This window comes from Aethalodelphis obliquidens, unplaced genomic scaffold, assembly GCF_003676395.1.
Source record: "Aethalodelphis obliquidens isolate GAN/ISIS:26980383/991018 unplaced genomic scaffold, ASM367639v1 scaffold21, whole genome shotgun sequence".
NCBI classification, from domain to species: Eukaryota; Metazoa; Chordata; class Mammalia; order Artiodactyla; family Delphinidae; genus Aethalodelphis; species Aethalodelphis obliquidens.
The window spans coordinates 16,527,994-16,540,119 of record NW_020837965.1 but is presented as its reverse complement, the minus strand read 5'-3'; the positions used below and the strand labels follow the sequence as shown (position 1 = coordinate 16,540,119).

At 41.0% G+C, this 12,126-nt stretch overlaps 1 protein-coding gene across 6 annotated transcripts in view; it reads left to right on the top strand.

Moving 5' to 3' along the window:
• The first annotated feature begins 4,136 nt into the window (after positions 1–4,136).
• Positions 4,137–12,126, top strand: part of TRIP11 (thyroid hormone receptor interactor 11) — a 66,212-nt gene continuing 58,222 nt past the window's right edge. Inside the window, exons 1-2 of one of the 6 annotated variants that reach the window (XM_027120369.1) lie at positions 4,137–4,318; positions 9,536–9,597. Coding sequence is in view for 5 of the 6 variants with exons in the window: in XM_027120363.1 (XP_026976164.1) it covers positions 5,287–5,425; positions 9,536–9,597 (201 nt within the window). In the remaining variant the exon portion in view is untranslated. Of the gene's footprint in view, positions 4,319–4,403; positions 5,426–9,535; positions 9,598–12,126 lie in introns of those variants that run through there. The other 5 variants (XM_027120365.1, XM_027120363.1, XM_027120364.1 and 2 more) reach the window with 5 other exon arrangements.

Here is a 12,126-nt window from a genome sequence, read left to right as displayed (position 1 = left end):
GTGCTGCGGAGCAACTAAGCCCGTGCACCACAACTACTGAGGCCATGTGCTGCAACTACTGAAGCCCACGTGCCTAGAGCCTGTACTCCGCAACAAAAGAAGCCACCGCAATGAGAAGCCTGCACACCACAATGAGGAGTAGCCCCTGCTCGCCACAACTAGAGAAAGCCCGCGCACAGCAATGAAGACCCAGCACAGCCAAAAATAAATAAAATTTTAAAAAAAGGAACTACATAAATGAAAGTAAAGAAAAAAATATAAACTCATAAGTACAGAGAGACCAGCAGAAGAGATGAATTCATTAGATTAGATTTGACTGTCATAGAAAAACCTAATATAACAGTGACTTTACACGCTACAAATTTTTCTCTCTCTCATCTTCAGGAAATGTAGAGATTGCCAATCCAGGGCTGATAGGGCATCACACAGTGTCAGGAATCTGCTTTCTGTATTCTTGCTTTACATGCATGGCTTCCATTGCTAATGTCAATTCATGGATCTAAGACAGCTGCTATGGTGCCCATGCTTACATCTGCATTCCAGCAATCAGAAAGCAAAAGGAGGGTGGGAAAAGCCCATGTGCCCTTTAAGGTCACCTCCTTAAAGTTGCACACACCACTTCCAGTTATATGACCCCCAAGGATAGGTGTGCATGAAAACGGTAAAGGGGTGACAGGCTCAGAAGGGGCACTGGCATCTTTTACTGTACCATTGTCCAGGTAAAAAGTGACAGTTCGGTCTTCCCTGGTGGTGCAGTGGTTGAGAGTCCGCCTGCCGATGCAGGGGACACAGGTTCATGCCCCGGTCCGGGAAGATCCCACATGCCGCGGAGCGTCTGGGTCTGTGAGCCGTGGCCGCTGAGCCTGCGCGTCCGGAGCCTGTGCTCCGCAACGGGAGAGGCCACAAGAGTGAGAGGCCCGCGTACCGCAAAAAAAAAAAAAAAAAAAAGTGACGGTTCAATTACTATGCCCAAAGGGGAGAACAGACTTTGGGGAACAATTAGCAGTCACTGCCAGTTGAGGCAACAGCAGAAGAGAAATGTGAACTTTTCTCTGGAAGACGGAGAAAGTTGATACAGGAATGAGCAGAACTGAGGAAGGTGCATACCAAGTATTAAAGAGAAGGACATCCAGCAGTACCCAGGACATGAAGCAACACCTATCATGGAAGGTGGGGGTGAGATGTGGACTGAAACCAGGCGGATTGATTAAAAATAATCCGAAAAACAGCTGTTTCCCTAGAGAGGGGCCATTCATCAATAAAAAGTATTTAAAATAATTTGCAGAACTAAAAGACATGGTTTTTGAAAGGGTTTGCTGAGTCCCCAACATAATTAATGAAACAACAAACCCACCCCAAGGCACATCATTATTAATTTCAGAGCATCACAGATAAAGGGAAGCGTCTACGAGGTTCCAGAAAGAAAAACAAGGCCCAGAGAATAGGTCAGGGGAGAGTGGAGCAGGGAAACAGAGGACTCCGGGTAGAAAGGACTGAGTCTAAGCAAATAATAGAATTCTTGATACTTTCTTGAAGAATTAGGAGCATGTTTTACAATTCTGTTGCTAAGTTTTAGAAGGATTAGTGATTCTGTAATAACAGAAAATTGTGCAAATCTAAAAGATGGAATTTGTTAACTTCAGGAAGAACAGAAGTTTGAAAAATAAAGGAAATGTTATCTTAGCATACCATGTGGCTCAGCAATGAACAACACTTATGTAGTCATATAAAGTAAACTTTAATTAGCGATGTCACCAATAATTATGATATCACTCTATTGGGAGCTCAGAAGGAAGGGAAATAGAGGCATGTGGTAATACAAGACTGCTAAATCTTTTATGTTCTGTAATAGAGAGAAGGTAATGTCTAAAATTAATGAGAAAATGGCAATTATAAGCATAATATTTAGAAATTCAGAGGGAAAGATCAGACTAATATTTTAAATTCTACTTTAAAAAATGTGTTTTTTTTCTTCACATTTGCATAAATAAAACATTTGGATGGTTTCATCAGAACAAAGGAACTGTTCTCCCTAGAGAAGTATTGGTGATGCTGCCTCGAGAAATGGAAACCAGTTTGCAGTTGGTAGTACTTTTTGTTGTTGTTGCTGTTAGCTTTTTAAAAAAATCTTCTACCTGTTGAGGTTACAAAAATCCTAAGTTCAGAATTTCAGCTGGGCAGCCTGGATCCCACCACGGGGAGCCATGCAGGTTCATGGGCTCTGTCTGATGTGGTATGTTTGATATTGCTGGGCTGATTTTGCTACTCATTAAGTGATGATGAACACCCTTATTAGCTACAGGGGTTTTGGGTAGGAAAAAGAAGAGGTGTCTTCAGCCCAAACTTCATCAAACTTGTATGTCTTTCAACTTTTGATTATAAAAACTTTCAAATCTATGCAAAAGTAAAAGACCACTATAATGAACCCCTATGTACCCATCACCCAGCATCAACAATGATCAAGTCCTGACAATTCTTGTTTCACCTACCCTGTCCCCATTTTTCTGAAGCACAGCCCAAACATCATATCATGCTATTTATCAGAACCAAACTTTAAGTCTCTCAGACCATAGTCCATTGCACTATAAACAATTCCCCATAAGGAGGACTTCAGGATGTAGCTTTTATGTTAATAACTTAATACGTGATGTGAAGACATATATTTTGTTTGTTTTCTTCATTAACTGCAGTATCTTTATGGCATAACATGAGTTTATGGAAATGGCACTCCAGAGAACTTACACCTGTAGGAAATAAGAGCTTGATTTACACTAAACTTTTCACTGTCATCCAGGAACCCAATTAGGTCCTAAGTTCACGTGGCTCCTTTTCTCAAAGCAATCCCTCAACCTCCTCTAAGTTCCTATACTGGCTTACCAGGTCCTATGTGATCTGCCCTCTCCTATTCTTACTCCTTGGTCCTCACTGCTTACCACCATTCCCCAGCCCACTCTCCTCCAGCCATCCTTGCTTTTTGCTAATCCTCTAACCTGGCAAGGATTCTCCTACCTCAGGACCTTTACATCAGCTGTTTCTTTTGCCTGGACTGCTCTTTTCCAGATACCCACATGTCTCACTATCTTATTTCCTTCAAGTCCCTGTTCGAATATCACCTTACCAGTGAGGCCTTGCCTGACCACCATCTACAATATTACAAGTGCCATTTCTCCCCACATCCCTTCCATATCATTCTTACCCTGTTTTATATTTTCCCCATAGCAGCCATCACCACCTGTCTTATATTTATTACATTTAATTTCTCATCTGTTCCTTCCCAGTAGAACGCAAGCTCCACGAGATCAGGGACTTTGTGTGTGTTTTTTCTCCTGCTGTATCCCTGGTGCTCAGAATAATGGGAGACACATTAATAACTTGCAGGTCACCTTTATGTCACAATTTTAAAACTTTACACTTAATAGAACTCACCACGTACCAGGCACTGTTCCAAGCACTTAAAAATTACCTTACTTAATCCTCCAAACAACCCTGCCCAGTAGATACTATTATTATCATTCCCCATTTTACAAATGAGAAACTGGTACAGAGAGGTTAAGTAACCTACCCAAGGTCATACAACTAATAAATGAAAGATCCAGGCAGTCAGGCCCCAGAGCCTGCACATCTAACCCCTGGGCAATGATTCCTTTCAAAAAACTACATGGAAAACATTTAATAAAAACTTCCAGAACGAGATGCAAATTTTATTTGAAAAGCATTCAGATTTCTGGGAGGGCTACTATTCCTATGTGCCATCAGAGTTCAAATACTGGAGGCATTCCCAATGTTCCACTCACAAATGAAATGAAATGAAATCTGTGGCGGCCCCTGCTGTGAATAAAATCGAAGAGAAAGATGCTGGTATATTTGGTGCTATGCTTAAAAGACCTGCAGACCTATCCTGCTCTTTTCAAAGTAAAAATTGTGGCAGTCTCTCTGGCCAGGTAGTGTGTGTCCACATACCACTGCAGCAAATGCCTGTAAGTCACGTGACTTATTTTCCTTTAGGGAGGAAACCAAGCAATTCAGGACACAGGTGTGTGCACCAACTTGTGTAACTGACGGCCGTGGGAGGGGTGGGGCCTTGCAGGGCTAGTGCCACCAATACCTTAGGACAGTTCACATTAGAAGAGCTTTCCTTCTGTATTAAGTTGGCATACTGTCCTCTAAAAAGTTATTTTTAAAAGAGATTGTCTGTTTTTTCAACTTCATGGGTTAGGTCGGCTTCATGAATAAAGCTCTTCGTATATTAAAGAAGGCAGGGTATCAACTGTGAGCTGGAAAGCCAGCAGAGAACATTTCCATTATGAAGATAATCTATGTAAGTATGTTTGCTGCCTGGACACTTGAATTTGCAACCCATCCCTTCTGTGTATCCTTAGTTAATACCGTAGTGCCGGGCACAGAGCTGCCCTGGACAGGGTGTAGAATAATCGTTACTGTATACGTGTGATAAGTTATGTAAAGTCCACTTCCTGTCCGGTGGAGGGTCTCCGCCCAGTCTCCTCGCACCGCTGCCTTCGCGAGTGTAGTCAGAATTAAAGCACTCAGGTTTCACCAACAGAGTAGGAGTCCACGGGGTTCCCTTCCCAGGCCACGCCGGCTTTGGGGGGCACCCACCGAGGGTCGGCTCTACCTGAAATCCAGCCGCGGTCGGCCGAAAGCGCAGCGTCGCAGCAGGTTCCGGTCGTTCTTCCACCTGCTGCCAAAGCGGGCAGGCTACGTGGAAGACAACCTTGTCCTGGGCTGGAGGCAGCGGCCACCGCGGCCGCATTTGGTCCTCCGAGATCCCATGTTCCCTTGCGCCAAGGAGACGTCCGGCGGCTCCGCAGGGCCTTTCTACGCCATCGCAGGGCCTTTCTACGCCATCGCGGCGCCTCTCTATGGTCCATTGCCGCGTTCAAGGTGGGTGTCATGGCTGCCGGCGTTGAGTTGGCAGGAGTTGCCAACGGAACTGGGGAAAGTCACTAAAGCAGAGGAAGAAGTGGCCTAACCCGGACTGTGGGAAGTCGTGAGAATGAGCGGAGGCCCCGCGGGGGTGCCCATGTCACTGGAATTGGGCCCCTGGTAAAGTCCCAGGCCAGGCCTCTGCGTTTCTAGTCAGAGCCCGGCGGTTGGTGGGGGTCTCCGAAGCCGGCGTTGTCTAGGAACCCCTGTTTTATCAAATCCTGAGTGTTGTGATTTGGACCAGTCCCCCGGAGACAGCGGTTCAAGGACATTTGGCGGGGTCGTCCGACGACGCTGGCCGCCTTTCTCGGAGCGGAGCAGGTTGTTCTCTAACCCGCAGCGATGTCGTCCTGGCTTGGGGGCCTCGGCTCCGGCTTGGGCCAGTCCCTGGGTCAAGTCGGGGGCAGCCTGGCTTCCCTCACTGGCCAGATTTCAAACTTCACGAAGGATATGCTGATGGAGGGCACGGAGGATGTGGAAGGTAACCGCTGGGGCGATGGGAGGGAGGGATTTACTGGGACCCTGGGAGCGTCCGTTTGGTCCCCAAGTCCATCTGTCACGAGACGCAGACAGGTCCAGAGGAGTGTCACTCCTTTTGCCTCTTGACCGATTTTCTCTAGTGAGAGACCATGGGGGTCGGGGGGGGGGGGGAAGAGTTCTGGTTCTTCTCCTTTGAGTACCCAGGATAGTTCAGAGCTGTAGAAACTTCCTCTACGTCGCGTAGAGTTTATTTTTGTTTGGTTCATACACGCCCACCTCTTCCTTTGCCCTTAACTTGGGGGCGGAACTGATTTTGATCCTCTTCCTTTATACTGACACAGATTAAAAAATTATTTGTGTATGACACGTCACTTTTGGGGGGTTTTCTTTCTTCGATTTTCGATAACAATTGAAGTAACTCATAATTAAGATATTTAGTGACTCTTACTCTTTCTCACTTGAATATATTGTTAGTGAAACATGGGTATGGTTTTTCTATTATTTTATAGTTTTGCTTATTCTGGTGACACATTACAGCGTTCCAGCTGAAAGTGTACTTTTGTGCCTAATTGCCCACTGCCTCCCCCCCCACACCATATTTCTACAGTAGAACAAGTAAGATAACCCTGTTCTTTGGGTACCCTTAGCAACCTTCACTCATTTTTGAAGTCCTCATTTTGTTTTACTAATGAATAGTGACCCAGAGTTACATGGTAATCGTTGATTAAGTTAATTACTCCTTTGATTTCTTGATATTTCTTTCAGCAAGTAGTATTTAGATCAAAAGACTTTTTAAATTTCATTGTGAGTCTGCCTCCAGAGAGATAATGGGTGGTCTTTTGATGAGAGCAGTTTCTTTGGCAGTTTGTTGTAAATAAATTAGAATTCTGGTTTAATTTTTTAATACTGATTTAACTGAGTTTTCGTGTTTATTTGGTTGAAATAGAGAACGATGGTTTGATTTAGAAAAATAGTATCTATATTTAGAATTTCTGTGGGGTCTACTTAGAAGGGAGGAAGATTGGGGAGCTGCCGAAATCCATTTAACTGCTTGGGGGTATATCAGGTGGGACAGGTTGGGGATGGGAGTTAAAGGGATTCTTCCTGTGTTCAGGAAAGGCTCATGTGACCCTGAGGGCAGTCAGAAGCAGAGAAGGGCTAGATAATATGGGAAATGCCAAGTCTCTCCTTGTTTCCTAGATAGGGGAAAACAGTTGACTATTCCTTTGACCCTAAGCCAGAAAATAGGCACCCCGCCTCCAACTTGGATGTCCTACAGGCTTAAGGTAGAATTCAGTTTGTTCTTCCCACCATATGTGCTCCTGTATTCTCAATTTTAATGGTTTCACCATCTACCCATTCTAAACTTGGAAATCTTTGTCACTTTGTTTTGCGACTTTCTTTTTTTTCTCCTACTTCCAATTAGTCACCAAATCTTGTTCATCCTGTGCCTGAATTGTTTGTATTTGTCCTTTCCTTATTATTCCTACTTCCTTACTTCAGATCCCCATTATCTCTCCCACACACTATTTCTCTTTCATGTCCTGTCACTTGTTTCTCCTTACATTACTCCATTTCCTGTTGTGTTGCCAATTACTTTTCTAAAAACAAATGTGCTTTAAAATCTCTTGACTCTGTTACTTACAGGATAAAATCCAAGCCTCTCAATTTTGGGAGACCAGAAACCTATCCTATCTGGGTTCAACCTACCTCTTCCAGTATTACCTCTTGTTCTCTCCCCTTTTCTACCAATAGCCGCATATGTGCACATTCATATACACAAGCATGCTTACACCCAGAGCTTCTGCACAGGCAACGTTGTGAGGTACCTACACAGCCCCAGGCCTTTGCATGGAAAGCCCTTCCTTTCTACTTCCTCCACTACCCTCCTTTGCCTGGAAAACAGTTTTTCCTGTATGACCCTGTATGACCCTGTATGACTCACATGTCAGGTACCTGGTGAAACCATTCTCACTCCATGGCAGGCTGAGTTGTGTCTAACAGAACTTTGTGGATCTCTCTCTGACAGCTCTATTTTATTTATCCTTATATTACCAGTATGTGGTCCCTTCCTTGGTACATAGTAGATGCTCAATAAAAAATTTGCTGAGTGATTAAAAATCTGCTTTTATTGTTTTCCCTTTGCATTAAAATAGGACTTGCTTAACATCCAATTTATTGATTTTGTGACTCATTTAAAAATAGGGTCAGAGTGCAGTTCATTTATTCATTCAACAAGTATTTATTGAGTGTCTACCCTGTGCCAGCAGTGAACAAGAACCGTTCCAAAATAGCACTGTTGATACAACTTGAAAATTATCCATCTTTACAATATCAGAAAGTTGCTCTTTAACCAAACACTATATATTTTTTTTTTTTTCCAAACACTATATTGATTTAGGAGCTTGGGCTTTTAAATCAGACATGGATTGAAATTCCACTTCCATGTGTTACAAATTGTGGGATCTTTGGAAAATTATTAAATACTTAACCTTTAAAAAGCAGAGCGTTCTTATCTGTTAAATAGGGATAATTATACCTGTCATGAAGTTGGGAGGATTAAATGAAATCATGAGTGTAAAATGCATGGCACTGTGCCTAACAAATAGTAAGCATCAATAAATGATAGTTGTTATTTTTGTTTTCCCTCATTGAGGAAAACTTTTTTGGTCTGCATAACATCTCCCATTTATTCTTAAAAAGACCAGGATTTTGTGGGGGAGGCTCTGGGGGGAAAAGTCTTCATGACTTTTTTTTTTTTAATCCCTCTTTGAAACAACTGCTGCTTCTAACAATGACCTTCCTAAACAGATTAGATTATAATTTGTTCCCTTCTGAATAGCAATTAGACAATCCTGTCAGAGTTTCAAGCAAGATGTATAAACAACCACCCAAGCATCCCCACCTGATGATTTTCAAAAGAAGAAGAGTGGGTTTGTCACTGTTATTTATTGGATGCCACTTGTATTTTCTTTTGATTTAAACTAATTCAGAGAAATTATTTTTATAGTATTAAAGGGCTGTGAGTAATGAAGAATACTAGTACTTAGAAAAGAAATCTAGCTCTGTGGATGATGATTATCTGGCAGCATCAGCTGTGCCATTTTGGTACTGTGGGCCTTTGACTTTCCTTTTAAATGAAAAGGTACAAAACAAGACTGAGCTCATTCACGTTTTAAATAACTTGTGTCCACGTTACTTGAAATAAGTGTTCTTTTGCTGCATTTTTACTCTTTGTTTGTAGGTCATTAATTTTTTGGTAGTATTGGGAGTAGAAAAAGGCCCTCTAAACCCCAGTTTCATAAGAGAAATACATCCTTGGGAATTCCGTGGTGGTCCAGTGGTTAGGACTTGGCGCTTTCATTGCCGAGGGCCTGGGTTCAATCCCTGGTCGGGGAACTAAGATCCCACAAGCCGCACGGCACGGCCAAACCAAGAAAAAAAAAAGAAAAGAAATATGCTCTTAAAACCCCAGCTGCGTAAGTTTCATCAAAATTCATACTAAGCCAACAGAGAGAGATTAATTTTCCATAACAAAATTTTTTTTTAATTTATTTTATTTTTGGCTGCTTTGGGTCTTCGTTGCTGTGCGCTGGCTTTCTCTAGTTGCGGTGAGCGCGGGTTTCTCATTGCGGTGGCTTCTCTTGTTGCAGAGAACGGGCTCTAGGCTCACTTTTTCAATAGTTGTGGCTCGCGGGCTCTAGAGCGCAGGCTCAGTAGCTGTGGCACACGGGCTTAGTTGCTTTGCGGCATGTGGGATCTTCCCAGACCGGGGCTCGAACCCGTGTCCCCTGCATTGGCAGGCTGATTCTTAACCACTGCGCCACCAGGGAAGCCCCATAACAAAATTTTAATGAACACTTCCATGGGGTAAAGGTAGATGCTCTAGGGTATAGAAGATAGGCAAAGAATGACTTACATGACGATAAAGAACATTTGTGACAATAGAAAGTTGTGATAACAATCAAGTGATGTTTGTCTTCTGAATTTGTTCTTAGATCAGCATACCATTCTGTTTAAAGCTCAGTGAAATATGCTTCCCTTAAAATGCCTGTTTACTTCACATGGTGTTGACTGAGTATATATTCAGTATATGCTGTTTCTTTTGTAGCAGAATTACCTAATGCTAGGAGAAAGGAAGTTGAAGCCATTCATACAATCTTAAGATCAGAGGTAAGGAAACGTTAAAGATTTAGATTTTTTTCTTTTTTGAAGCCATGAAAGTTATTCATACTTTATTTCAGTCCTCTCTTTTTAATGCACTTTTTCTCTCTTTCCCTTTATCTTAATTTTTTTTTTTAAGCCCTGTCATCTTCATTTGATGAAGAATATATTTACATGTTACTGCACTTTGCTATTAAATATTCCCACCGCTGCTTCTGAATGCTGGAAGAAGGAAATCTGCCAAATTTAGAAAATAACATTGGCAAGTTTATCATTGTCAAGGATTTACTATGTTTTATTAGTATGCTAAACTGCAGTAGTACATTTATTTAAGTATAATGTGAAGAATGCAATTCTGTTTAATCTAGAGCTTTTTAATCCCCTAACATTAAAAAAGTGTGATATTTGTATACAGAGAATGTAGAATATAGGAGTAGCAAATTAATTTTACCATTTTTTTCATTATTAGTCAGTGCCTCATGGTAACTAGCTCTGGACATTGTACTTAATAGGGATGAGGAAATGTTGGAAAGGGTTCAAAGGAAAGCCGTAAAGAAAATGAAAGGTTTTAAAGTGGGATCTGTTGTAAAGTACTAAAGACACCCAACTATTTAGCCTTTGGATAAGAACAGCAAGGGAACACTTAATAGTATTTCAGCAAACAGTATTCTTAGAGGACTGTGGTAAGCATGTTTTCCCTTGCTAAGCCCATAAAAGAGAAAATGGAATTTAAATATAAGAAAATACTTTCTGACTGAGCTCTGGTCTAGATTATCAAGGTCAGGTTGTGGAATTTGAAAGTAGAGGGATCTCTCAGGAGGGACTATTGAAGTATTCTGCCTCAATAGAAGATGGCAATTTGGTGGCACTTAAGAGACCTTAGCTGTAATTACCTAATTAGTAGATACTTCAGTGACAGATGAATGTAATAGCTTCTTTCTTTGTAAGGCTGAGATAGGAAATCGTCCCTATAGTCCCTAGAGAAATCCTTGAGAAAGCACTCAGGATGGGCCCACCCAGGAAAATTAGATGGCAGAGATGTGTGTAATGGTATTAATTAAGCTAAATTTGCCAGTATACATTTGGGGGAGGGGGGAAGCAAATGGGGTTAACCTGCTTAATGAATGACTGCTCTGTACTGAGGTTGAGAAGAGAGATAGAAATCTTCTGTCCCTCTGTTGATTTCAACTCTAGTCTCTCTCCTAATTTTATCTTTGGACTGTGGCAAGTATGGTTCTAGTGTTCAAAAATATTTATTTTTGGTATAACACATCCCCAAATGAAAGCCAACTTCCTTGCTTGGTGCTTATTCAGAGTACCGTGAGCTACTCAAATACTGGGTTGGCCAAAAAGTTTGTTTGGGTTCCCGGACAAACTTTTTGGCCAACCCAATACTAGAGGAAAACAGACTATTGGACTTTCCAAAGACTTTATTTTCTAAGGTGATTTTGACTATACATGATTCTTGCCTTCTATCAGCACATAAGCACTTCATAAAGGTAATGCCTTATGTGACTGCAATAGGAGAAAGTGAACATATGATTGAAACCACTAGGAGATTACAATAGAAAATTCTATTTATTTAGAAAGTTTTAGTATAGACAGAGGACAGTATGTTTTCTAGAGGAAATTAGATTTGCTTACAGATGTTAATATTTGAAATTGACTTAATTAGTTAAGTTTCCTCAGTTGCAACTAATGGCAACCAATCTAAGCTAATTTAACCATCTGTGCCAAGAAAAAGTCTTCACATTTACCATCTCGATCCAATGTACTTTTAATTTTTTTGTTTTAAGTTATTTTATAAAAAATTTACAGAAGTAAGAATAAAGTGATAGTGAAAAACTTTATTACAAATTTTAATAAGAACTTATATATAGCAAATTCAGACTTTTATTCCATGTGTTTCTGCTTTTGAAAGCATATATGCTCAGAATAGGCAATGTTCTTTGAATGCAGTTAACTGCTTATTAACTCTTTTTGTGAACTGGAGTGTATCTTGTGAATACTGATTCCAGATTTCAATTACATCTCTAATAGATTTTAACCTATTATTACTTCTGGTTCTTCTTCCTGACTTGTGTCATTAAAACCAATACTTATGAAAACTTTGACGGCTTATGATTTTGTTAAATGCATGGCTGTTTGCTCCATAATTACAAAGCATTTTTATTCTTAGATTTATAAATACCAATTAGAGTGATCAGTCCACTGAGTTTTTTCATTTTTATGTCATCTGTTTCCTCCTAGTCACCTGTGTATACACCTGCCTTCAGCATTTGTCTATGTAGGGACTGTATCAAGTAAATGCTGGTGTACAAATGTGTATAATGAAAGAATACTGTTACATATCCATTTAGTAAAGTGGCATGAATGGTTCAGGTTTTTGTCACAAAATATTGTGAGATAAAATCTTTTCTTATAGAATGACTAACTTCATGAGAACACCATATTTCCTTTTTGCTCTTAGAATTATGTTGTTCACTCCTCAGTTCTTGAGTTTGAGAAATTCATCTAGGATATTGTTATTCGAAGACT